Source organism: Carassius auratus, chromosome 38 (assembly GCF_003368295.1).
Source record: "Carassius auratus strain Wakin chromosome 38, ASM336829v1, whole genome shotgun sequence".
NCBI lineage: Eukaryota > Metazoa > Chordata > Actinopteri > Cypriniformes > Cyprinidae > Carassius > Carassius auratus.
The window spans coordinates 20,044,065-20,071,312 of NC_039280.1; the positions used below are offsets into that span (position 1 = coordinate 20,044,065).

The 27,248-nt window shown below is 35.6% G+C and overlaps 2 protein-coding genes and 1 non-coding gene across 6 annotated transcripts in view; 2 read left to right on the top strand and 1 right to left on the bottom strand.

The window, feature by feature from the left end:
• Window positions 1–18,151, bottom strand: part of LOC113057324 (myomesin-2-like) — a 46,623-nt gene extending 28,472 nt beyond the window's left edge. Inside the window, exons 1-16 of the mRNA XM_026224670.1 lie at window positions 18,093–18,151; window positions 16,999–17,116; window positions 13,060–13,117; window positions 12,699–12,853; window positions 12,455–12,541; window positions 11,005–11,093; window positions 10,854–10,904; window positions 10,601–10,765; window positions 8,889–9,050; window positions 8,573–8,714; window positions 6,018–6,217; window positions 5,871–5,924; window positions 5,018–5,145; window positions 3,991–4,174; window positions 3,557–3,731; window positions 2,006–2,127 (exon numbers count right to left, since the gene is read on the bottom strand). Coding sequence (XP_026080455.1) covers window positions 2,006–2,127; window positions 3,557–3,731; window positions 3,991–4,174; window positions 5,018–5,145; window positions 5,871–5,924; window positions 6,018–6,217; window positions 8,573–8,714; window positions 8,889–9,050; window positions 10,601–10,765; window positions 10,854–10,904; window positions 11,005–11,093; window positions 12,455–12,541; window positions 12,699–12,853; window positions 13,060–13,117; window positions 16,999–17,084 — 1,858 coding nt within the window. The 5' untranslated portion in view covers window positions 17,085–17,116; window positions 18,093–18,151. The remainder of the gene's footprint in view (window positions 1–2,005; window positions 2,128–3,556; window positions 3,732–3,990; window positions 4,175–5,017; window positions 5,146–5,870; window positions 5,925–6,017; window positions 6,218–8,572; window positions 8,715–8,888; window positions 9,051–10,600; window positions 10,766–10,853; window positions 10,905–11,004; window positions 11,094–12,454; window positions 12,542–12,698; window positions 12,854–13,059; window positions 13,118–16,998; window positions 17,117–18,092) is intronic.
• Window positions 6,660–6,733, top strand: trnat-agu (transfer RNA threonine (anticodon AGU)). Its single transcript has one exon. It is a non-coding gene; the product is annotated as a tRNA-Thr (tRNA).
• Window positions 18,152–18,962: 811 nt separating the features above from the next.
• On the top strand, window positions 18,963–26,441 carry LOC113057325 (ribonuclease T2). 4 transcript variants are annotated; one of them, XM_026224672.1, is made up of 10 exons: window positions 18,963–19,210; window positions 19,417–19,559; window positions 20,424–20,478; window positions 20,590–20,642; window positions 20,865–20,922; window positions 21,014–21,078; window positions 21,155–21,268; window positions 23,515–23,563; window positions 24,031–24,105; window positions 24,839–26,441. In XM_026224672.1, the coding sequence occupies exons 2-10, from the start codon at window positions 19,489–19,491 to the stop codon at window positions 25,031–25,033; spliced, it is 735 nt and encodes a 244-aa protein (XP_026080457.1). In that variant the 5' UTR covers window positions 18,963–19,210; window positions 19,417–19,488; the 3' UTR covers window positions 25,034–26,441. The 4 variants fall into 4 exon arrangements, with proteins under 4 accessions (XP_026080457.1, XP_026080456.1, XP_026080459.1 ...); XM_026224671.1 differs by having other exon boundaries at window positions 19,462–19,559; XM_026224674.1 differs by lacking the exon at window positions 20,424–20,478.
• Window positions 26,442–27,248: the final 807 nt, after the last annotated feature.

Here is a 27,248-nt window from a genome sequence, read left to right on the forward strand (position 1 = left end):
TTGTAAAGCAGCATCACAAGCTAAAATAGAACCTGAGGGTTTTTTTTTTTTTTTTATTCATTATTCTTTTTTTTTTTTTTTTTTTTTTTTACGGAACTAAAACTTTTATCCAGCAAAGAGGCATTACACTAATCAAAAGTTATATTTGTATTTTAAATAAAAGCTGTTCTTTTGAACTTTTAGAACAAATAAAAATAAATTGTATCACCGTTTCATATATTTTTGAGCACCAAATTACTGTAGAATAATGTCTGAATGATCATGTGATTACCCTTGGTAAAGGCTGCTTAAAATACACATTTGCCATCAAAGGAATAAATTATATTTGGAAATATGTGAAAACCAATAAACCAGCTGATCTTAGCTTGTTTTACTGTATTATTTATCACCAGACAAAAGTGAATTCCTTTGGAAACTGATGCTAAAATGTTTAATAGTAGTGTAAATAGAGAGTAAATTAGATAAAAAATGGATTATTTTTAATCAGGCTGAACAACTTATACTAGACTGAAATAAAATTTTGATAATGAATTAATTATATTTCTAACCTATTTTTTAGCCATCTTGAACTGAGTTCAAAGCATAATGGGACTGCATCATACACAAAGAATACCTTACAGCTGACCAAATGTCTTTAACAGTAAAATGATCCTGCTGAAAGTCTCCAAGTCAGACGTGAAGCTATAATGCTAATTGTATGATGAAAATGGTCGTTGCCCATTCAAAACATGCTATAAAAATGCTCGGGTGATATGAGAGCATATCACAGTTTTAGTGCAGTTGCTAGGTTGTTTGGAGTTGTTGCTAGGTGCAGATCAAAAGAGCCCACCTTTAGGTTCCTATGATATTCTTACCCCTGATATGGCTTGGGTCAATGTAAAACTAATTTTAAGGCTATATTGTGTGTGTGTGTGTGTGTGTGTGTGTGTGTGTGTGTGTGTGTGTGTGAGTGTTTGACTGTCAAATAGAGTAAATGAAACACTCTTCTCAAGCCACACACGTTATCAGTAATGTCCATAGCAAAAAATGGTATGAGATTAGATATACTACATCAGAGCTGCTTGATTAAAACATCTTATTCCATCTAATAAATCAATGGAACGAAATCATCTAATTTAATTTCCTAACCACTGTTTTGACTGGCTCTGTACTACAGACAGGCCAGCACTCTTAGGACAAAAAGTTTTTTTTTTTCTTTTGAAGTCTCCGAGCATGGAATTGTCCCCCAGAGTCCAAACAGAGGATTGCTGTTAGCTAAATCTAAAGACTTACAAAGCAAACAGCTCTACAAATCATCCAGATCTGTAAAAATTTAATGGTCTGCTGGCTGAAATCATTTCTACTTGTTGACTAAGTGTCCCACAGAGACACAGAAAGAAAAAACATTCTGACTCATTTGGTATAAATTATTAAACCAATTTTGCAAATGGTATGAGGTTTGAGGGAAATATAAAGATTTTTATAGCCTCTTCCATGTAACTGTCTACTAGGGGTGGGTGGTATGATATCTTTTGTATTTATTGTCTGATGGTTACATATATACATATACATATATATATTAGGGATGCACGGTAATATTGGCACAACATTGTTCACACCTGACTTGATGTTATAGTCCATGGTACTGTAAAATCACTGTAACAAACATTCTCTGATGGCCTTTAATAAAAATAGCAGAATATCTACTGGCATTGGCACACTTCACCGCTCTGCTCTACTGTATACTAAAGAAACCTTTGACGTCTAGAATTCATCATTTCTGTTGTTATTGTGAGTACCTCCTATGAATAAAGATAAATAAAGACCTTTTCCGGCTTGTTGTAAAGTCATTAAAAAGAAGTCTGGCGAGCCATTTCTGGTGGGTGCTTTTTTTTTTGTCATTTGTACACCATGGGTTTATCAATACCAAACACCTCCTGCTGAAAAACAGCTTTTGGATGTGTTTGGCAAGAAGAAAAGGATAAAAATAAATGGTTTATTGATGGAATATCAAAGGCAGACTTACTAAGAGCGGCTCTCACAGAAAGAGGAGCCGATTCCTGGGATTCATCACTGAGACCATGCTCATTGATGGCTTGAACACGGAAGACATACGTCTCACCGGTGGTCAGTCCGTGCACAACAAACCTGTGAGAACCCAGTAATGAGGCAGTGAAAGAGGAAGTTTCTATTTCATTATTTACGGAATAACATCCTCAGAAGAAACATGTCAGCAACACAAACTAGTTTTCTGGTTTTCCAGTGGCATTTAATATTGTAATGTGATCGCATTTTGTTTTAATTTTTGTTAATAACCACATTCACAATCATGCACTTTAAGACACTTTCTGCAAATCAGATTTAATTTGGTTTCCCATTACTTTTTTTTTCCCCCAAGCATAAGAGACACAAATGTAAAATACTAAAGTTATTGCTAAAATTAAGTGAAATTGTAATTAAAATGTGATGCATTTTGTGATAATTCCTGAACCTTTGGAGATTTTTTTTTTTTTTAGTTTAGGCTTTATTAGGTTAATTAGTTTGTTGTAGATGCTATTTTAGTAAACACACCTACTTCTAGCAAAAAATTAAAAAAAGGAAAAATTATAAATAATCATTGTGAGTACCTCCTATGAATAAAGATAAATAAAGACCTTTTCCGGCTTGTTGTAAAGTCATGCTATTTTAGTAAACACACCTACTTCTAGAAAAAATAAAATAAATAAATAAACATTGAAAGATCTGCTGTTGGGGACTTGCCATTAGCTGTTATATTTGTAACTAATTTAATAAGGATTGGGCACGGTTTTGGGGATGTTTTTAATTGTCAATTATAAATATAATTATGTTTCAAGTTGGGCTTTGTGTAATACAGGAGCTAAATATGAATTTGGTTGAAGTATAATGGGTTATTTTTTTTAATTTTTATTATTTATTTATTTTTAAATACCAGAATGGCTAAATAGACATAAATAATGTCATTTGTTCTCAGTAATTTGCTGAATGTTCATACAAAAGATGAATAAGGCAAATTTTTTAAAGCAATGTACCTCCTAGCTCATCACTATAGTCAGTATAGCTCCATTATCAATATAGCTCCTAGTTCAACAATAAAGTAACAAAATAACATTTTTATTTCAACACACAAGATGTTTGACCAATTTTTGCTTCAGTTTTTGATGCCTGGGAATGAGAACAGCTTGCTCACCTAGAATGAGCCCATACCTGGGCTGTATTTCCCAAAGCCCTTGGCACCAAAAGCCTCTACGATCTATACAAGCTTACAATGCCTTTGAGAGACACAGCGCTGGTCTGCTTGTGGGGCCTGTGATTGGCTTAGGTCTGGTTCTCAGATCTTTCAGACGAGAATCAATATAATATTGAATAAGGTTAATGAGTTCCCTTGGAGGAACTCATTAGGTTAAATCGGCAGCACCTTTATTATTATTTTTTATTTTTATTTTAAAGTTCATTAAATGTTAAAAAATATTTTCAAGAGTATCTCAGAGTTTCTGATGCTTTCATACCCTATTCATGAGAAGTGCCTAAAATCATTTCACCTAGTCTAAGCACATACCTAGTCTGCTTATGGGGCTTGTGATTGGCAGAGGTCCAGGCTTTAGATCCTTTCACGCAAGAATCAATGTAATATCCAATCAGGTTATTGGGATCCTGTGGAGGCTCCCACTGGATTAGAACAGAAGTGTCTGTCTCTCTGGTTGCAATGACTTGTCCAGGAGCAGAGGGCACACCTGAATGAACATAGAACTTAATTTCAGGGGTGATTTCACCAAACAGTCCAATCAATCCCTTGACGACCTATCATGCATGAATTAGTTCCACTACAGAAAGGCAGATAAAAAATCATTACTGTCTTAATGACAACATCAAAGGCAGAGCAAACTTCAAAGATCTATATGCCATTTCATATGCATTTCAATATGTCAATATCTTAAGTGAATACATCAGAGGCACTGTACCCTCTGTGACATGCTTTTTTAGGGCATTTACCCTTCAGCTGCAGGGTTGTTACAGTGTCGGTGGGCTCAGAAGGCTCGCTGACGCCGTGCATATTAGCAGACACCACACGAAACTGATAGTCCTTTCCCTCTAGCAGGTCGAAGACGGCATAGCGAGGAGATCTGATAGGTACTTTAGTGTTAACTTTCTGCCAGGATCCAGCTCCGACTTGAAGCTGTAAAGATCCAGAATGAATAAAAACACACTATTGCATGAGTATATATTGTGTGAGAAATGATAATGACTGCTTAAACCTCAACAACAATAACAACAGTTGTATCTTCTAGACAGTAATTCAATTTATTAAATAAAGATTAAATAGAGCCAAAGATTGACAATGGATTTGTCACAATGCCAAAGTCTGCAATCACAACACATTTATTTTTGTTTTTATTTTTAGAAGGAACAGCTGAGACAGCTGGGTACTGAAATAACTGAGAACTCTGTTAATTTAATATTGGGACAACAGATTAAATAAAATGAGAGAAAATTAACTTTGTTTGCATAATTGCATAAGCTTTTACAGCTATTCATACTCAAGTCAGAAAACATGTAGCATGTAGCATTTGAGACATATAGACAGTCGAGATAAAACAAAGACAAAAATACATTCGCAACACACAGCTTTGCCTGACTATTATTATTACATTAATAATAATAGTAATAATCTTGTAATGCCGTTTTTAGTAATAGTCAAAAAGTAGGAATAATACTAAAACTAAAAATGGGTCTTCGATATCAGTTACTGGTTTAAAGTATATATACTATATAATTAAAACAACAATATAATTCAATATCTATCTCTGAGCCAAGAAAGATTCATTTCTGAGAAATAAATTGTTCCTGTGGGCTTTGCTGCATCATTTAATGCAAAACAAAAAAATATTATTATTAAACATTCTTACACCATAGGTGCTGCTTTGTGGATTAAAGGTGACAAAAGAAGAAAAGTAAACTGCTGAAATAAAGTTTGTGACCACTCGGCTGGGTTAACGTCTGGCAGTGAGCTGAAACTAACCTTCTCAATGTAATACCACATGGGAGCTTTGCTATGGTAGACTGGAGGGACCCAACTGAGCACAACATATGTTCGGTCCGTCTCTGAAGCACAGACTTTAGAGGGAGGTCCCGGAGCTTTTCCCTCGGCTGCAGGCAAAGCACATCAAACAGAATTACTGTTTCTACCCTGAACACACACACACTAGGAAATATCTTAGCAGTTTCACTAGCTTTCAAAGCAACTTTAATATTATGGACTGATATGCGAATATCTTTGCTGCCGCCACTGCTGCTATGTATATACACACACATACTGAACACATATACATGCACATGGGTGACACTGGTTGATGTGTTCATTTCAACTTGAAAAAAGAACCACAGATGTTTGGACGTACCCTTCCTTGTGGAATTCTCATCAAAAACTAATCAGTACCTCTCAGAAGAGAACCAATTATGGGCTAGATAATTATTGCTCGTTTTGAAAGCAAAAAGCATGAAAGAATAGGGGGGAAAGCACTAAGTGACAGCTGCTGTCATCTAATACGTTATACAAATTCAAAGACACAAACTTGACTGAGTGACAAAAGGAAGAATATTTTAAGGCAGCTCCACCCCACAATATTTTGGGATGCAGGTAAAGTGGTTTATAGATAATTTTTGAGCTCTTGAAGGTCACTGAAGGATAGGAATATCTCCATTGGATTGTCCAACAATAGAAAGCAACTAGGCGGAAGCTGTGTACATGCAATGGTCACTATAACGTAGTAGCCATTAATGATCATGTGATCATGCCATTAAATAATATATGCTATAGAATACAATTTACAGAGACTGCATCAACAAATAAACAATAATAATTCAACGGTTACCTTCAAGGTCATCATAGTAAGTCACAACGTCAAGTCTTCCACCAAGTTTTTTGGCTGTTGAAACAAAAAGCAGTACATTAAGGGCATTATTAACACGTACAGAGTTGATCACTAAATGTAACTTCGTGAGGACTTCGTTTTGCTCACCACGAATTCTCTCAAACTCTGTAGGGTCCAGAGCGGCGATAGGCTCAGACATTCTGGAGGGTCTGCCAATGCCATGAGAGTTGACGGCACGCACGCGAAAGTAATAAGAGTGCCCTTCAAGCAGGCCCTGCACAGCATACTTGCAGTTCTTTACAGGGGAGTCATTACACTGCATCCAGCTCTCTGTTCCAACTTCACATCTGCCCAATAAGAGTGAAAGAATAAACATGGACGACAATAAATATGGACAGTAATCAAGAATATCCTATCATTACTTCCACGCTGCTGTCAAAGAGTGAAAATTACAGCCCACTTTTACACTCCGAGGAGATGATATGAGCTAAGGAGCATTCATACGTAATTGCAGAACCATGCACCACTTAACAGTCTGATTACCGATAGTCCGACGAGAGTACATTTCAGCTCGATGCTAATGCAGCTCAAAGTGACAGGGAACAAAATAATCACAGCATCTATTAGCATATGCAAAGCATGTTTCTGGCAAGAAAATATGTGTTAGTAAGCAATTTTCTAAGTAGCCTATATTGGAAGGGAAAACAAACTGTCTTTTGTGTTACAGACAACCTACAATTAAGCAACTTTAATATAACACTTAAACCACATTTAAAACTTAAGCAAGTTGGCGCCGTGGCTTAGTTGGTTAAAGCGCTTGTCTAGTAAACAGGAGATCCTGGGTTCAAATCCCAACGGCCTAATGGTTAGAAAGTTGGACTCCCAATCGAAGGGTTGTGAGTTCTAGTCTCGGGCCGGACGGAATTGTGGGTGGGGGGAGTGCATGTACAGTTCTCTCTCCACCTTCAATACCACGACTTAGGTGCCGTTGAGCAAGGCATCGAACCCCCAACTGCTCCCCGGGCGCCGCAGCATAGATGGCTGCCCACTGCTCCAGGTGTGTGTTCACAGTGTGTGTGTGTTCACTGCTCTGCACTTCGGATGGGTTAAATGCAGAGCACAAATTCTGAGTATGGGTCACCATACTTGGCTGAATGTCACTTTCACTTTTCAATTTTAAGAGACTGTGCAAATGTTATCTAGCACAAACACACTTCTCATGCAAAACATAAGAGGAAGTTTACGTTTTAAACAACAAAACACAGAATACAGGAGGAATGCAACTGAGAACTGACACTATGGTTTTTGAGCCCACAACAGCAATTTGCAGACCCCTATGATTTGCAAGATACAGAATCCAGTCATAAAAACAGAATTTACTGAATAACACAGAATGTTATGGACATTGACATATTTTGGATTTATATATCTAAAGTAGGTCAGTACACCTAAATCAGAACACGATACGGACCAGTGTCTGTGAATATTAAGATGCAAAAATACTATTTAAATATGAATCCTGCATGTTCTGCATGTTTCTGTGAATGAATGTGTAATATGTTTCATTTACTATGCTCACAGTGTTTTCAGCCTCATTTTATGAGTACATGAACATACAAACAATCTTAAGAACTGCTCTGGAAGCCATCATGAGCATTTTACTGTTTTAAGTAAAACTATGAGCCTGTCCTCCAACAAAAAACGACCAGATAGGTCGTTTGAGCAAGCACCGTATTACGACCTGTATTTACGATTTATAGTTAAGTGCCCTCTAGCAGGCATAAAAATAATGACAGTATCGCTTTCCGTCTGTCGTCATGATGTATAACGTCATTACCAATCAAAACACATGTTTATTATGCAATGTGTGGACATATATAAAATATATATAAAATTAATTAATTGATCATTTATTTATTTTTTTGATGATCATGATGATGATGATGATAAATAAAATTGTATTTAACCATTAAAACAGAGTCTAGAAAAAAAAGAAAGAATAATAATTGAATCAAAATTTAATTAAAAAAAATAGGGCCCTAAATTTAAGACAGGGCAAATATGGGTGGGACCAATTAAACATATGTTCTGTACCAACTGGCCATTCTATAAACAGCAGTTAACTTAGTAACACCAGTAATTTACTGGTGATGTTACTGTACAACAACTCGTCCTGCGAAATAGAAAAAATAGAGCCCAATATTTCAACATCCAACATCCCTTTCAATTTACAGACTAGTTTCTGTAGGAGGCTAGCTAATTGCATCGGGCATATAACGATAACATTTGTCAATCAGGTAGATTCTATAATAATCCTCAGTTGCATAGAAAGAAGGCCTACTTGCAATGAAAAGGCTGACAGTGACTTTATTTAAATACTCTAAGTAGGTTGTTGTAGCGCATTTAGCACCTGATTAAAATGGATTGCAGGTGATATGTGGATATTGTGAACGATTCTGCAATGAAACACTGCACGCTAAGCTAGTGCTAGTGCTAGTGCAAGTGTTATTCACATAGAGAATTCCTGTACTGCAGTTCAAAAAAGGATGTGACAAACAGGTTTATTCCAGCAAAAAGTCGAGCAGATATTTGACATTTTCCTATCTAATGCAATGACATTTTAAATTATCCAACTTGAACTTGTATAAATGTATTCCATAAAATAACTCCCACTGGGAAGACACCTTAGTCAGCGCAGTCACCTGTCAACAAAGTATCCAATGATGGGGCCTTCGGTGGTGGTATTAGGAGGTTTCCAGGACACAATTACATAATCTCTATTAGCATCATGGATCTTAATGTCCATTGGGGCTCCGGGAGCTTGAGGAACTGGAGGTGGACCATCTGCCAAGACAAAACATGATGACTCCTACACACCACTGATACGCTGAGGGAATCACTCCGAAACAGAAGTATGTGCTATATAAAATGAATTATGCTAATCCTGACCTTTAAAGGGCAGGAAAAAGAATCACACAAGATTTTCAACAAGCCTTGGAGAAGTTCACAACTCTTTACCATCAACGAAGACGTAAGCCCTGTGGACCGCATCTCCTCCCTTGGTGACCATGCGGAGGGTGTAAAGACCCTCATCATCTTTAGCGAGCTGAGTAAGCGTGAGCTTGGCAACACCTCCGCCAGACTCCATTTTCACCCACCTCGACTCTTTCAGGAGGTGCTCTGGAGAGCCCAAAACACAACATGGGGTATCAGAGGAGAGAAAATGAAACTATTTATTTTGCAGAATCTGTAGAGTATAATCTGATGATTCAGGCAATGAGATTGGAGTGAAATGAGTCATAAACCACAAATGGACATAAAAAGTCATTTTGTTCTGTACACGACTCGACTGTAGAACAATCACCTACAGAACAACTGGAAAATTAATATATGACTGGGGTGAATGCCACAATAAATAAATACAGCTGTCATTAGGACAGTTACTGTCTGTAGCTATATGAAAAACAGTATCTAGATCAAAATATATTCATAATGAAATATAAAAATTATTATTTATGCATTTGTAGATGTAAAATACACTACAAATGTAGAACAAATATCTATTTAACAATAAATAGCAATCATTTCCTAAATATATTTGATTCAGTTTAATGCTGGGCAGCAATAAATCGCGATTAATCACATTTAAAATAAAGGTTTCTGCATATTTATTATATATATATAGATAGATATAGATATATATATATATAGATATAGATATAGATATATATACATGCATGTATATATTTAAGAAAAATATTTTATTTTTAGATATTAAGTATATTTATAAATATTTTCAAAATATATAAATATGTGTCTTTATTTATACATAATAAATACACACACACACACACAAACTCACACATTATATAAACAAAAACTTTTATTTTAGATCTGATCAATCATGATTATTTGTTGCCCAGCACTAATTCAAATATTTTATTACATAAAAAAAAAAAAAAAAATCCACTTTTATGAAATCCAATTCAATTTCGAGTGATGACAGATACAAATCATTAAATAAAAGTAGCGTCCCAAGCTAATGAATAATTGGCTAAATTAAAAGCATTTTAAATTAACTGCAGTATTTGCATTGCTGCATATTGTCAAAATGCGTAATTTCTGCATCATTAGCAGCATTACAATGGAATTGCAATCTGTTTGTTTGAGCAGCCATCATAAAACACTAGCTTAATCAATAATATGCATTAGGGGCGGGACATCTGTTAGCTAATCAACAGATAATGGGGGATTGAAAACAGTCCTTTTTCCCTATTCATTTTGGTGCAAAAAAAAAGTGTTTATTTCACATTCAGCAGCTACTGTAACTCTTGTAGTTACATGTAATCATGGAATTCATATAGGGGCTGGTCACACTACACTTGTCATCCCATTGACTTCCATTCACGCATAAAAGATGTAAAGATGATTCACATTTATCTGTGTTCCAAACTGTGACCTGTAAATGTGTATCATGTAAAATCCTGTGACCAATAGAAGATCAATATGTCATAGCAAGACCTCGCAGCTGAATTAAAAGCACATACATCTATCATTGTTGGTTGTTTGTTGAATTTATGTTTTTAAGAAGATGCTGCAGAGCGTGGCGTCATTCCACCACCGTTGCAGCATCACATGCTCAAAGTCCAGTATGACCACAGCTTTATTAACAATAACCACACATTCATACAAAAATGTTTTTGCGTTAGCCTTTGCTGGACACTTCCTACCATCTCTGAACCACATTGCCTCAGGCTGCAGGTTAGCCATGTTGGGGTTAACAGTCATCTTGCAGGTCAAAGTGGCCTTATCGCCTTCTCTTCCAAAAGTCACGTCAAACGTCTCAGTGAAGTTGATGTTAATCTTCGTATACTTGATCTCAGGTAAAACAGAATCTGAGAAACACCAAAACAGTTTGTGTCTTTCATGACTTGTTTTTAAATCATATCAGATATTCTAGTGAATAGAGAGCTTCACACTTACACTGGGAAGGCATCCAGGAATAAGGAGTGGGCGTTTCTTCCTCTTTGCACCCTATGGAGTCGACACAAAAAGAAATTATTCATAGTCTAAATTTGGTTCTCCAGCAAATGTATCTCACTTAGATTCCAGAAAACGGGAGGAAAAGTCTTACTCTTCACAATGATGGAGGCCTGGGAGGAGGCCTGTCCATGACTGTTGGAGGCTACAGCCGTGTACATCGCAGTGTCATCAGTTGCACACCTACAACAGCATGCATAACTCATTCACAGGTGTCAACAACTTTAATCAATACACGGCTGGATCACAACACCGCTTCACCCACTCCACTAATTAACCAGTCAATAAATAATCAGCATGATGGCTATTTGATTGGATATATGCCACAGTCATTTCCTAATTGACATTTGGAAAGCACATAAAGTGCTTCACCCATCATGATGGATAAATTGGCAGTTAACTAATGCTCTAATGTCAAGAGGATAATTGCCCCAAACTAAATGCTAATGTAGACGTGCGCCTGTTTTCGGAAAGTGTTCAACATGGGAGGCTGTGAGGCTTGAATAGCAAACACGAGACGCAAAGGACAAGACTGTAATGTGACTTTCAGAGTGACCGTACTATATAAGAGCCTTCTCCCCCGGCCCCTGCGGTCTTGAGGAGATTGGCTGTGTGTCAAAAAGTGAAAGCTTCGGCCATTTTAGATGAAATGTGGAACGCCAAGCTTCACCTGTGAGGTTCGGGCTCTGAATGCAAGCAGCCGTCAGGAATGTGACATAAGGTCCAGGGTCTGATTCTGTGGGACTGACAGGGTGACAGCAGTGAAAGTCATCTCTCTGTAAGGCGCCGGAGTGTCAGATGACACCAAGCTCAGCACTCTGACATTAACAGCTGACAGGAGCTCAAGACGTGGGCGGCGCACCGAACGGCCCTGGACTAAATTGGAAAAGTTTGCATGCAATCCCAATGACGTGACTTCCTTTTGTGGAAATTCACTTGCTAGTTACTTTTTATTATGTTTTAGAGGGTGAATCACATGACCCCCTGCCCTGTGCCCAAAATATTGTAAGAAAAAGCATTAATAAAATATATTTAAAAAAAATGGGATTATAGATATGCATGAGAATATAAGGACAAAGTAAGCATAATTTTCTTAATCTCATTACTGTAAAAAAAATTATAATAATTATGTAATTATTATTTAATTATGAATTATTTGCACATTTTTATATATATTTTTTGTACTTCCTTTAATTTATTTAGATTATTTAAATAAATCTTCTAAAAAGGGATCTTTTCATTCTTCTTTCTTTTACCTAGTGGTGAAGATATAATAATGTCACAATGCAAAATATTATTGGATCTAAAATGGGCTATGATATATCTATATGTGTACGTATTTTGGTGAAATGTAACCTGTACATGTTTCCTGCTCTCTGTGGTAAATGAATAACTAGGAGGTGAGCATGTAATGAGCACTCAACCTGAGTCTTGTCACTCATTCGAGTTTGTCACTCATTCTGTTCAATACAGATCATCAGTAAACCACATTCTGCCACCGCATCACTAAAACGTCCAAAGGTACACAGAAAAGTTCAATTTACTTGAGGATGGAGAGGGCATGGAATCCAGCGTTGTTCTCCACAAAGTACTTTCCAGAAGAAACGTCCAAGATGACATCATCCTTGAACCTGTAGAATATTTATGATAAAATAACAGCAGATCCTCTTGGAGTTTCATTATACATGATCACACATATAATGGAATGTTTGATGCATTTGAGAGCAACTGCACTGAACCCCAGCAAACCGGAAGCATGGCAGGTCTGTTTGTGGGATATATTCTCACCATTTGACTCGTGGAGTGGGATATCCCTCCACAGTGCAGAAAAGTTTAATAGCACTGTTTTCATACACTGTATGGGACCTCAGTCTAACCACAAACTTGGGGCCCCTGATCATGGACTCCTCGCGGATGTGTTTCTCAGGCATCTTCTTCTCCACCTCATGAGAGGAGACAAACAATTGATTGAGCTGTTGGATCATAAGAAGCGATCACGAAAAATATATATGTCCCAATATAGACTCAGTCCTAATTAACCTTTGTTTCACTCGTCTATTACAGCAAAAGTCTTTAAACTGCATTAAAATACAGGTTGATTTTACTGTAACAAAAGCATGTCAAAAAATGAATGTTTAAGGGGCTTTACCACTCCTTGGATTCTCTTCTGTGTTTGGTGTTGATACTTCACCTCTTCTGCCACAGAGCTAAAAACACACACATTTTCATACTCTACAAAAAGTTACATTTTGTACCACTAAATGATACATCTTAGTACTTTAAAAGTGCATATTAATACTTTAACAATATATTTTAGTGTCTAAAATACATACATATTAGTACCTTTTTAAAGGGTACCGCCTTAGTGACTCAGTTTTGTACCTTTTTTTCTAAAAGTGTATTAAAAAATTATAATAGTATGCTCATAGCATTACTCTATACATGCAGAATGAGAGAAACAGAGATCAGGATTCATCTACGCCCCATGTCATCTCAGGTTAACAATCAGTTATTTATTATGGTATGCATCCAAACATGCAGAAGCATATCATAATTCACGCATTTCAAGCAACACAGTCTTAAGTGTAAAAAAAAAAAAAAAAAGAGAAAGAGAAAACATTTGATATTTGATCTTCTTATATATTTGACCCATGGTTCACATGAATTAGCAGTTATATGTTTTAACCTACAATAAAAATGTACAAAAGAATATTGACATTTTGACCCCTCAGAGGGTAAACAATAAATACCAATATATATATAGAATATAATTAATTTTGTAATAATACATTTACAATATAATCTCCTTTTGATCACCATTTTAGGGCAAGTTTTTAATTTTAATAAACAAAAAAACTGTAAATGTTCTTATCGTTAAACAATTTTAATGTCAAAGCTTATTATGTTGGCTTGGCAACAAGCCAACATACTGTTATGCTATTTAAACTTCTTCTTTTTTTTCTTATTATTATTTTTCTGACAGAAATTCTAAACGCTACTCCTCCTAGGGCTTTAAAGCCACAAGCCCCAAACTCGGCAGACACCTGCGGGATAGAGCGGTGGTGTGTGCTATATCTTTTCAGAGTGATCAGACTTAAAGTTTTTTTTTTATTAATTTTTAAATGTCAAAATTCATTACCCATAGACTTACATTGTCTGAGAAAAATTGCGCCCCTACAGTTGCAATGACATTTAAGGGCGGAGTCGGGTTTCGTTTCACTTTTAAACTGGTTAAAAATACTGCTGCTCAGCCCAGGCTGTCTACACGGAGCCGAGAACTAGCGAATTCATTCTTATTTAAGACCTTTTAAAAACGCGATTACACGCAATCCACACGTTAGAACACACCAAGAGCTAAATTCAGATGTTTCTGAACTGTTTAAAGTAATAACATTATATATTCGCGGCAGCCAACTGCTCGCGAGCTGGCGATGTATTTCTCTGAACACTTGAAGTCCACAGAGAATTTACAGCCTTTCGCATTAAAACACTGCAGCGAAACGGCACAAAACAATTAGAATAATATATTATATGGTTTTAAAGTAGTTTTGGCCACTGTCACGCTGGTCTTAGCTGGTTTCTAACTGAATCATCATGTTGAACGTCACAGATGAGCTCGCGATGTATTTGTCTGAACACTTGAAGTACACATTTACAGCCTTTCACATTAAAACACTGCAGCGAAACGGCACAAAACAATTAGAAGAATATATTACACATATGAAAATGAGTGTTTATATGTGCTTGTGAGATTTCTCTGTCAGGCTTAACGTCGCAGCAATTGCTCAGCGTTGCATGGTAAAGCAGGGAGCTACACTGAGACCAAAAGGGTCGCATGCATCACTGATTATTTTTGTATCTACTTATGTGTTATGCTATGATTTAATATGACCATTTATTAAAACAGAAATGTGTATTTTAAGAATACGTTTTATAACGTGCTCCGAGCATTCAACACATCAAGTTGGCTTCAGCCCCGCGCTGCGGGAAACTGAACTGAGCAGCTGATGGCGCGTGTGCACGAGAGAGAGCCGCGCGTATCGCGGACAGGGACAGCAACACTGAAGAGAGCTGTCGTTCAGGACGTTCACTTCCTCCTGGACCTGAACGAACAAATTCAAATCGCAGTTTAAATAAACAGAAAAAAGAGCGAAAAGCAAAAGAGCTCAATTCAGCAGCGCGGTGTTGTTCAGGGAGCAAGCAGAGACGCGTCTCAAAGTCTTCTTGCTTTTGTACCGACAACAAATACATACAAAATATGTCGAAATACCCGTGTTGGAAAGTGTGTTCGAATAAGTATGTGGTTATGTCTTAAGTGAAAGTAAAGATTTGCAAAAAAAAAATCGGATGTGTATCATCATAATGGATGCGTTTGTCTCTTAAAGGGACCGCGCCTAATTTACTAGCTCTGCTGTCAGTGTCTTTAATGTATGAAAATTAAAGTAATCACTCACTGCTCTTGACTGAATTACCTTGTAGTACAAGAATTTATCCAAAGTCAATCCAAAAATAAGATAGAATTGTTTTACTAGTGGGTGCAGGCCACTAGTTCATTTATGTAAGTGAGTATGGCAAAATAGTGATCTGTGAAATATTATACCCACTAATTCTTCATACAGTAGGCTACCAGTGAAATTGATTTAAAAAAATAATAATTAAGGACCTGCCCATGTTTTGCTTAAGTGTTTCTTTCTTTAATTGTTAATGCAACCTTTTCACACCACAGACTGAACCAAATTAAGCATTTCTTGCTTGGTAACTGTTCAACAAAGTATTGATAGTTGTGTAAATATTGTCATACTGACAGTCTGAAGTTTTGGTTGATTCCATTACATATCTTTTTATCAAAGTTATCCGAAATTATCAAGATGAATTTGTTCTGAGTTATTGTCATATATTATTACCAGTTTCTAAACTACAGCAAATAAACTGTGATTATGTGAGAAATGTTGAAGGTGTCTGAATACATTTTGGTTTGATTGTGTATTTTATCTTACAGTGAAGACTATGCAGTGCTATTTTACATTAACAAAAACAAACTTAAAAAAAGTAAACATTATGTAAATAGCACAAATAAATAAATAGAATGAACATACAGTACAAATTAAACAATTTTAAACAGTGTGTAACTGCATCATCTATACAAACCATTGTGCTTGGACCCCTTATGATCTCCTTGATTTAAAATGCATTGTTTCAGTAATCTTGTGTGTCGTTGCCCACAACGCAACGGTGGCAGGACTGTGAAATACATACACGAGAAAAATAGGCATGACTTATTTCACATCCAGCTAGACAACCCTGTCATAGCTGTTATCATAGCCCAGGCTTTTTATTAAAAAAAGAAAACAGCAAGGGAGCATGGAAAAAGACTGTTGCAGGTGTATTTTTTTATGGCATTATTATGTGTATTAATTTTGCAGCGGGGCAACTCAATGTTGGGCACACAAGTACTTTGGCTCTTTTGCTCCATGGCCAAGATGGCCAAGCCAACATCAAAGTTAGTTCACTAACTTTTAATTCTAGTATTATATCTGAAATGTTTAATTGTTTCCAGGCAGTATTTGGGTATTTGGTGCAATATGTGTCCATAAAATATATATGATTGGTCAAGTTAAAGTCTATACCTTAGGCCCTGTAACTGATCACCATTTCTTTTCAGTTCCTCACCATTTGAATCACCTTCAGTTCAATTTAAATGGTCCTGCGGTGTGATAAATGCAGCCTGTGGTCTCTCTCACCAATATGAGGTCACATAAGCCACATGCATAATTAGAAAAGAGTTTTACATGGAGTATAGCATGTCACACTGCAGGCCTTGTCAAGTATTTCATGTCAACTACCCAAAGGACAGTAGAGACATGAAGGGATCAGTTATAGTTCAGCTACTGTAGGCAACAGGCTGTATTAGCAGAGCTCCAACAATGTTATATGTCATACAAGATGTTGCTATTTTATTACAAGTAGTTTTAGTATTGCCTTAATTATTATGTTTAGCTGCAATGATTCATTGAACTTGAACTTGCTGCTATATATATGTGTATGTATATATATATATATATTTTTTTTTTTTTTTTTTTTACCTTACCTGCTGTATTCCTGAACAACATATTTAGATTCAATACTGAGGTATTCTTGATCGAAATGCTTGTGTCTGGTAACAACTGCAGCCATGTTTGGCAACCCCAAGAACCTATGAATAAAACCTGGAACAAAAACATGCATTGTCTTTGCACGCAAGACAAAACATAATGCGTTCATTGACAGATGCATCAATTCCAATGCTTAATTTCCAATTTCACTGTTTCACATTATTGGGGAAACAGGTTCGTAGCTCATTTTGCCAAGTGTGGCCTACTCCTGGTATAATTTAGGTGTTAGGAAAGTGGACCTGTTTGTGGAGGTGAAGAGGAGGGGGTGTTCTGGAGCTTTGGGCCTCAAGGAAGCCAAAACTCACAGCAGTTTAAAATTAGAGATTGGGGGTTGGGATATCGGACAGTCCAGGAAGATGGTTTCTACTGTATAGTGTACATTAATGCCAAGCTATTCTTGTGTAAATATCCTGAAATATTGATGGATAACCAACTGCTCATGACTGTTTATCTTCTATTATGGATAAATAAATTACACTACAATACAAACAAGAACACATTCCTCATTTCTTTTTGTTGAATAATTACACAACAAACATTCATGCATTCTCAATGCAACATTACATTATCTCATTCACATATGAAGCCCACATACAAGCATCTGCTGTTTATATTAGACACTTCTTATATATGCACAGATTCCTTATTTGGCAGACGACATGTAAAAACGAACTGTTCCTCCTTTGCATTAGGCATCAACAAGTGCGACAAATATTTCAAAGGTCATTTCATTCAACAGGTCAACAATTTTTCCACAAACAAAACAGTGTCAAAGTTTGTACAGGTATTCATTCACCCATATTAACAAAGCACTGAAAGTAGTTCAATTGGCAACTTTTTGTGCATCATTTCAAAGCCAAGTGCATCGCCCTGTCAAGCAAACATCATTCTAGACAGATCAACATCCAACCAAGGTAAAGTTCAAAAGTTTCCATCAGCCTCAACGATTTTGTTTTTCCACAAGGACAACTCTGCATTATAATTTCGGATCAAAAGTGTGGAAATACGGGGCCAGACATAGGCTACTCACCTCAGGAGAATACAAGAGCGCGACGCGGAGGTAGATGAGCCTCTACCCGCCTGTGAGAGACCAGCTGATGAAAAGCAAAATATTACCCATGCGGAATGTTGCCTCTCCCGCAACCCATTTATGGATAGGCCTTAGACTATATATAGCATTTACACTAACTTACCACATCATTTCGCACAGCTATTAAGATACCAGACAGACGTTTAAATTGACTCTGGATACTGAATGACTTACAAAAAAACAAGAGATAGTTGAGTAGGTGAGTCGAACGGAAATCATTAATAATTTTAAAATAAATGCATAGGCTAATTGGTTTTAATTAGTGAAAAAGACTCAATACCAAAAGACGTAATGCACTCTTTCCGTATTTTTTGAAGCCACAGTTTTTTCCTTTTATTTTATTTTATTTTTTATTATTAATTATTTTTATTGTTTTGTATTATTACTGATAAAACAAAAATTTTGTTTTTATTGTTTAATGTTTTATGAGAAATTGTCTTCTAAATACATATTCCATCAGTAGGCTATGTGGACCGAAGGGTTACACAAACAACGGCCTCGAAATTTCCAGTTTTTAAGGGTGAAAGGGGAAAAAAGCAAAATAAGGTGCATTTATAATGCCAGAAATATTTTGTTGTACAGCAACAAGTCTAAATTGAAACATTTTATAAAGTTCTTAAATGTTAGTTTTCAGAAAATCAGAAAGTGCCAATTTAGGACAATCCCGTTCATACAACATTTTCTAGAAGAATCTGTAACAATAATGACATTAGAAAAAATCCAAATTGTAACATTTTACATCAATCTGCATAATCCTCCTTCACGTGACACATAAATTGTTGTTGATCACATGACTTGACAGCACACGCGCAGTTGCGACGTCACAAGGCAAGCAGGATCGTTGCACGCAACAGAAGCCGCAGTCTCTGTCAGGAAAGGAAGTGACTCTATGAAGTGACTCGACCGCACAGTGTTTCGGAAAGATAGTGCCTAGGTAGTCCTACTTTAAGACTTACACCCCAGACTAAATAAAAACTTTTAAAACCAGCGCTCTCGCATATCAGTAGGACGTAAAAACTGTGTGTAAATTGAACCGGCGGCATTTCAGACAATAACAGGTAAGTTAAGTTAACTGACGTCTTAACATAAGTTTGTTCAAGGTTATATTTATTTAACTTGTTTGTTTATTTATTTATATATCTATCTATCTCACACTTGAATATGTTACTTTTGGTCGCAACGTTGATATGCTCTCTATGCTATGACTTTGTCTTATAGAAGTTTTTTGTTGTTGTTGTTGTTTTTGTTTGTTTGTTTTTTACAGTGTACGCTTTTGAACGTTGATAAATCATCTTTTGTCCTCGGTAAGGTAACAGGACTTGTACCATCAGGAAGGATGAGATTCATTGCAGTTGCTGTCATTCTCTGTGCTGGATGTTTCTGGCCAACAGCCTCTGCCCATCCTCGGTAGGTCACGCAAATACATTAAGATGCGTGTATTTATACATACATTTAAGTCTGGGTGCAGTCAAAATCAATATTGCACAAATCCTGTATGTATTTTCCCTTCTTTGTTGAACAAGATACACTTTAGCTTACAGTGTAAACATTATATACTCAATACAAGATGTTTGAAAGGGTATACATTAGTAAACAAAATATTATGCAGACTTTTTTAACGACTTTTTACAGCATTGATAACAGAAAACAGTTCTTAGTACAATTCCGGATTAATTCAACTACTTTTGTTCAACTATTTAAAAAAAAACGGCTCATGATTTAGGAATCTTGACTACACTTGTCATGCTGACACAAATGTCATGAAAATCATTGTTTTTTCCCAGTACTGTTAAAGGAAATGGTATAAAAAGTTGTATGTGAAATTTCTGCACAAATTATGACTGTAATAATAATAATAATAATAATAATAAAAATAATAATACTTAAACATCATGGTAGTTTTTGTTGTACTTTTTTATTTTTTTTATTTGATTAATGACATTTAGATAATAGTACCACTAATAAACATGGTCACAGTATTCATTATTGTAAACCAATAAAAATTATAATAATGAAAATCTAAATTTATTGAGAAATACCATTCAGAATTAGCAAAATGAGAATTTGGTGCATTGCAACTAATATAATTTGGTTAATTGTCTTCAACTATTCACATGCCCACTTTAATGGTTTTAATATGCATTTGATACTGTGACCATGTTTTCTGCCTAGGTTCATACCATTTATTGATTCCATGTTTTGTGCAAAATGTTTGTCAGATTGCAATTGTCACCCTGAAGTCATGAATAGTGAATTGACTGCTTCTTTTAGGAAAGAATGGACAAAACTCATCCTGACCCATCAATGGCCAGAGACATTTTGCAGTGTATTGTATTGTATTTTCTTTCCATTGTTTTATTGCCATTACTGCAGGTGCACCACATACTGCTCCTCCACTGGGGATCAGAAGATAAATTATGTTGTTTTTCATTTATAGGTGGAAAAAAATTGTACAACAAATGTAAGCTTTTGGACTCTTCACGGATTATGGTAGGTTTATGATCAGTGAATATATAAGAAAATTGTTTGATTGCAAGGAATTGAAAAAAAGTCCTGCTGAATGAATGCATAATACACTTTCCCCATATGTTTATGTTGGTGCAACCCTTGTTGTCATGCATTCTGAATAATAATCTTGTAATGATGAAAAATGCCATTGACTTTAAGGATGATTACAGTTTGTGTCAGTAGAAATGTTTGTTGTTTTTGCAGGCCCGACTCTGGCATGATGTGCAATACATCCTGGCATTTTAATGCCAGTTTGATTGAGGTAATTTACTCAAGTTGCTCACCCTGTTGAATGTCATATATTTTAGTTCAGAGGACATGTGCTTAACATGCTGTATGTGCATGTTTCCCAGGACTTGATACCAGAGATGAAAAAATATTGGCCAGATCTTTTAAAACCTTCCTCCCCCGAATTCTGGTATGTTACAAATGTACTTTTCATTTATTTATTAAAGTAAAGGATGGAAGTTTTATTGTGTTGTTTTATTGCTTAGGGAATATGAATGGACAAAGCATGGAACCTGTGCTGCAAAAGCAGACTCTCTGAACAGTCAACATAAATACTTCAGCAAAGCTCTTGAGCTGTACAAGAAGTTTAACCTTACTAAGTAAGTTCTTGTTCACCTGATTTTGTGGCTTTCCAGTACATTAGGAAGTTGTGAGATGGATAGAAAGCAAAAGATGAGAGTATTTATAAATGACAACTATCAGATATTTCTGACTCAAAATTCTGATTGAAGCCTCACTCAAAGCTTTTGTAAAATAGCACTTTCATGCAAAACTGTGATGCACTACAATTTAAATTCTATATTAAAGGGTTACAATTTTGTCATTATTTATTAATCCTCAAGTTGTTCCAATTCCTGGATGAATGTCTTTATCCTGTTGAAGTCAAAAGAAGATATTTTGCAGAATGTTGGTAACCAAACGATTGCTGGTAGCCGTTGACTTCCACAGTATTTTTTTCCCTATAAAATGGAAGTCAATGGCTGCCACCAACATTTTTTAAAATATTTTGTGTTTAATAGAAGAAAGAAAGTCATAAAGGTTTGTAACAACATGAAGATGAATAAATTAGGGCTGCCCCCTAATAATTGACTAATCGTTAGTCAACCGGAAGAAGCTTGGTTGACCAAAATTTTATTAGTTGCTTACTTACATAAAAATATAATTTAAAAAACGTCCACAGACAAAGTCATGCAGTTCATGGCAGAAAGATCGTTAACGGTTGGTCTTTGTGGTAATACAGTACTCAGGCAGGACATCCAAATACTTCACTATCATTCATCAACCTCAAATAAGCCTTTTCATCTGAAATATGTTAGTATTAACTTTACATGGCTGCTCAATCTAATGTTATCCTAGGGAAATGTGCGCTATTCAAGTGTCTATGCATGAGATAGAGGCACCGGTGCAGTCACTTGCTCATAAAATACTCCCTCATTTTTGCTCATACAGATAAGAGAAATAAATTAAAATGTGGAAAGACTACATTTGTTTGTGCACTAACAATAAAAACAAAGCGTTGAGCTTTTGTAAAATAATGATAGCAAACAGGATGCGCTTTCTGCAGTCTTAACCTCTGTGAACTTGAGTGTGAAACTCCGTGTATACTTGTCTTACAGACATTCAAATTTTGTCTGTAGAGAGTGAAATGTCTTATTTTAAATGAACCAGTTTAAATGGAGATTAAATATTCTCAGAATATGTGTCTGTATGAAACATGCATACTTGTGCGTCCACTACTGCGGAGATGATGAGTCAGTGTCAGTGTCTCAGACTTCATCACTTCAGCTGGAAACAAAGAAAGCACTAGTTTATCAATAAATTAAATAAATGTTAATGCAGTCTCCTTACTGTTTTTTTCTGACACATTCATTATCATTAATTCTCTTAAAAGCTCAGTTCGTCTTCAGAACACAATTTAAGATATTTTGGATGAAAACCTAGAGGCTTGATATTGTCCCATAGACTGCCAAGTAAATAACAGTGTCAAGGTCCATAAAAGGTATGAATCAAAAAGGTAATCATCATCAGAATACTCCATCTGCCATCAGACGTGCAATCTGGGTTATATGAAATGAGGGGAACACTTTTTGTAAGCGAAGAAAACAAAATTAATGACTTCTTTCAATAATTCCTTTGTCAAAGGTCTCCTCTGTGTCCCTCCATATCATTGTGCTGTGTATGCTCTTCTGTGGCCTCCACACCACAAGGATGCACAGTTTTATTTCAAATCCAAGGTAAATACACACAGAAACAGTGCATCCTTGTTGGGCAGAGGACGCAGAAGAGCATACGCAGCAGCACGGTGATATGGAGTGACACAGAGGAGAACATTGACAAAGGAATTATTGAATAAAGTTGTTATTTTTTGTTTTCTTCGCATATGATCCGCTCCGTGAGATCGCATCTCTGGACCGGAATCAAAGTCCAGATGTGTGCTGCTTTTTATTTTATTTAAATGGTTTATTAATAAACATGCGATTAGTTGACTCATGCTTAAAATGAACAACTACTAGCCGAGCAGAAAAATCTCAAGTCAAAAGCAGTCCTAGAGTAAATAATGGCAACATTTTAATTTCTGGTTGAACTATCCCTTTAATGTAGCAAATAACAACACTGCTTGGCCAGCATAATCAATTCAAGCATTCATTCATATTACATGCCTTTTAATAACAAGTTTGGGACACATCCTAATTAAATCATTCCAGCCTATAATGGCTGCATATTTATATAAACACTACTGGTTAATTTATTTCTGCTATCTCAAATTAAAATGTGGTTCCCAACAGCATCGTACCACGCAGCAGTATTTGACATAGGTTTCCTCATGAATCTTGTGTGTTTTCAGTGTTTTAGAGAGCAACAGAATCGTGCCCTCTGAGCAGCAGCACTACACAGTAAGTAGCTGAACTGACATCCCTGCTTGCATTATCATTTAAGAGACACTGAACTATATGTGGTTCTTTGGAGATGAAGTAAATATACTTCTTTGACCTGACAGGTAGCACGTAGTTTGTAATTCTGTTGAGAGCTGTTTACTGTAATGGTTCAGCCTGCTGTTTTCGGTTCCTGTCTGTGATTCCACAACTTCTGATTACATGAATGATATAACTGAAATAATGATCAGGTTCAAAATTTCCCAAAAGTGTCATCCATCTAATAAGAGAACCCTTCACTGTGTGTGTTACTGTTGCCCAGCCACAACACCAGTATTTCAGCACTCATAGCCTGACTTCTCGCAATCTTTAGTTGGGTGTTTTCAACTTCTCTATTTTTGGGCTGAAGTAAACTAGAATCTTGTGATTATGGTCATCTGTGAATAAATGTGTCATTTCCGTGTTTTTTTTTGTTTTGTTTTTTTTAGCTGTATGAGGTGGAGACAGCCATTACTAGCTTCTACAATGTGAAGACAAAGATTCAGTGTGTCCATCCAGTAAAGGTATGAATGAAGAAAGACAGATTATTCTGACCAACCATTGTGGTTAGAAAAAAAGATTGAAACGGTTGTTTGAAGATAAAAAAGACAGGAACACAAAAAGGAAAGTGTATTAAATATTACATTAACAGCACAACAGTGACTTACTGGTGACTACACGCACACACACAAAATAATTATGGTAAAGGTATGGAAAAAAGGTAAAGATATGTTACAGTGAGGCATTTCCAATGGAAGTGAATGGGTTTGATTCATAAATGGGCATTTCAGGTGTAGTATGATTTTAGTAAGAAAACATCACACAACCTTTTCTACATAAAATGTAACTTTTACAACTTTGTTGCCATGAAAACTTAAAACGTAATGCTTCACTTGATATATAATGGAAACTTAAATAAACTATATGAAAGCTTCACACTTCTGCTTTTAAGTCTTCGGCTTTTATAATGTCCCCAGTGTAAGTAAATACCTTTACTTCTGAAAATAGGAGCCAAGTCAAATTAATTTTTGTGGTAATCAACATAATTTACATTTATGCACTTAAGTGACTAAGTGACTTATCCAGAGCGACTTCTAATAGAGGAACATATTGTTTTATGAAAGTCTATTTTGATTTCCTCATGACTTGATATCGAGTGAGACTGATCTGCTCAGGACAACAGTTAGATGCACAGTGTGCACAGTTTGCCATCAGTTTTGCTCAAATGAAAATCTCATTTCTTACTGCATTTCTCAGGGAGACCAGGTTCAGATTTTGGGTCAAATAGAGATCTGCGTTGACAGGGATTTCCAGCTGATCGACTGCCAAAAGTCAATTGAAGAAATCTGCAGCAATGACATCCCAGCAGTGTCTGTCAGCGGCCAGTCAGAGCTCAGGGTGTGTGATCACTCCACGCCGGTCTATTACCCCCCAGTGCCCAGCAGATCATAGAGGTGGCAGCCCACTGAACATAAGATGAGGATTCTGTCTGTCTGAAATGCTGGAAACAGTTGAAAATCTTTCCTGTTTACACTATCTTTTTAAATAATTGCACATTCAATTTTCTTGTTGTTTTAATTGATGATGCTGGAACAATCTAGTGAAGATTTAAGGGTGTCACAGACTGCTGTATTCTGTGGTTACTGGGTTAATTTTTTTATTGGTCTTGTAGTTTTTACAGTCTATCTTACTGAGCCATACTGCTGTCTTTTTCTCCGTTTTTTTTTATTTTTTTTATTTGTCCTCATGTTAATTTCATAAAAACATGTCCAGATCAAATTTACCACAAAATGTCAAGGAGAGTATAATATTAATGTGTTTTACTTTAGGAAAGGTTTTTAGCTTTATAACACACATTTTCATCACAGTTAAACACATATCCCACCTGACCACTGTGCATCTAGATATTGTTCTTTTCTCCCATTCACATTGTTCTAAATGATTATCATTTAGTAGTGCAGTAGTTTTATTACTGTAAAACCATACAAGTTTGATGTATTGTATACATGTTTGACAATATAGATAATACACCACTGTTGTGTTCATAAATGATACATATTTCTTTTAGCAAATGTGCTCAATTTCCATTTAAAAAAATCACAATGCAATAAACTCAGTGATCCTTTAAGGCTTAAAGGATGACTGAAATTATTGCATTGAGAAAGAAACAAAGACTTAAGAAAATAAAAATGATTTGGTTTTCTTAAAGTTTAAGCAAACCGAATAATTTTTATTTTCTTAAGTCTTTGTATCTTTCTTTCAGTCTAGCTTAACTGTAAATGTGCCATTTAATATATTTCATCTGATAAATTTGTTCTGATGATTTGGATTGAAAGTGGCCATTCATGCCCTAGTTTGCGATGTTAATGTGTAAAATATGTGGTAGGTTTGTTGCTTTGGGCCTAATGGCAGCAGTTGCACATAATGCACATTTAAGCTTCTGCCGCTGGAGGGCAGCACATGCATTCTGCCAAAAAAACAAAACAAAACAAAAAAAATCAAAATGCTGTTTACAGATACTTTGTTCACATGTACATTTTATGGTAGTGGACTATAGGAAAAAAAAAAGTTGCCATACGCACAAAAATGTTACAGTAAATAAACAGTGTCTTTCTGGCTTTTAAACTGTATTTCAAACAATTATTAGATGACGGCCACATCAGATGTGGGCTTTTGATATGCAACTCAACTTGTGAAAGACATGCCTGTTATCTTTTGATTTTATACTGCAGGTCAAAGACTTTTTATACAGTAGGTACAAAGTTTTGCCACTTTTACGCTAGTTGATAAATGCCTCACTTAAACACCAGTAACTCAAACTTTTTTGTAATGAAATACCAATTAAATAAATGCAGAAAATTACATGTGTGTTTGAATCTTGGTTGTTTTGAAAACTCAATATGTGTCCCTGCTCAACTGTTTTTCTCAAAGTGGGTATTTCCTGATGGTTCCACACTACACTAACTCCCACAACAAGGAGCAAAAGTGAAAGAACGTGGAATGTTAAATTAGGAAGCTTAAAGTATACTGTTGAAGATGTTGACATTTAAACCTTCCAAACAGTTCAACACCAAAGCAGAAAAAAATTGAGAAATTAACTTGTTTTTGTTAAATACAATATTTTGTCGGTTATATAAACAAATGGTAACTATAGATGACTGTTGAAAAATCTAATAAGCTGTCAATGTAGGAAGCATTTTAAGTTATCACTTATACAGTGAAGGCATCCAAAAAGTGGAAATCTTGATTCTATACTTTTTTTTGGGGGGGGGCTGTGTTCTCAGTCAGTATCGTATGTTTTATTTGCGTAGAAGACAATTGTATAATTGAGATGCAAGTTCATTGAAATCCATCCTACAGTACCTGGGGATTACACAGGTCATGTTTATTTCTAAAATGGTAAGTATTTTTTATTCTAACACCAATCTATTGAAATCAGTTGAGAGTGGAGTATGTTTATTGTTATATTTGTATATGAATATTTTATATATATATATATATATATATATATATATATATATACATATATATATATATACATACACAGGTGCTGGTCATATAATTAGAATATCATCATAAAGTTGATTTATTTCACTAATCCCATTCAAAAAGTGAAACTTGTATATTATATTCATTCATTACACACAGACTGATATATTTCAAATGT

Bases quoted from the DNA above. Each gene is read 5' to 3' on its own strand.
- LOC113057325 (XM_026224672.1), top strand. From the start codon at position 19,489: ATGAGATTCATTGCAGTTGCTGTCATTCTCTGTGCTGGATGTTTCTGG. The intron at 21,079-21,154 runs GTATGTTACAAA...TTTATTGCTTAG, and splicing joins CCTTCCTCCCCCGAATTCTG to GGAATATGAATGGACAAAGC. The intron at 21,269-23,514 runs GTAAGTTCTTGT...GTGTGTTTTCAG, and splicing joins AAGAAGTTTAACCTTACTAA to TGTTTTAGAGAGCAACAGAA.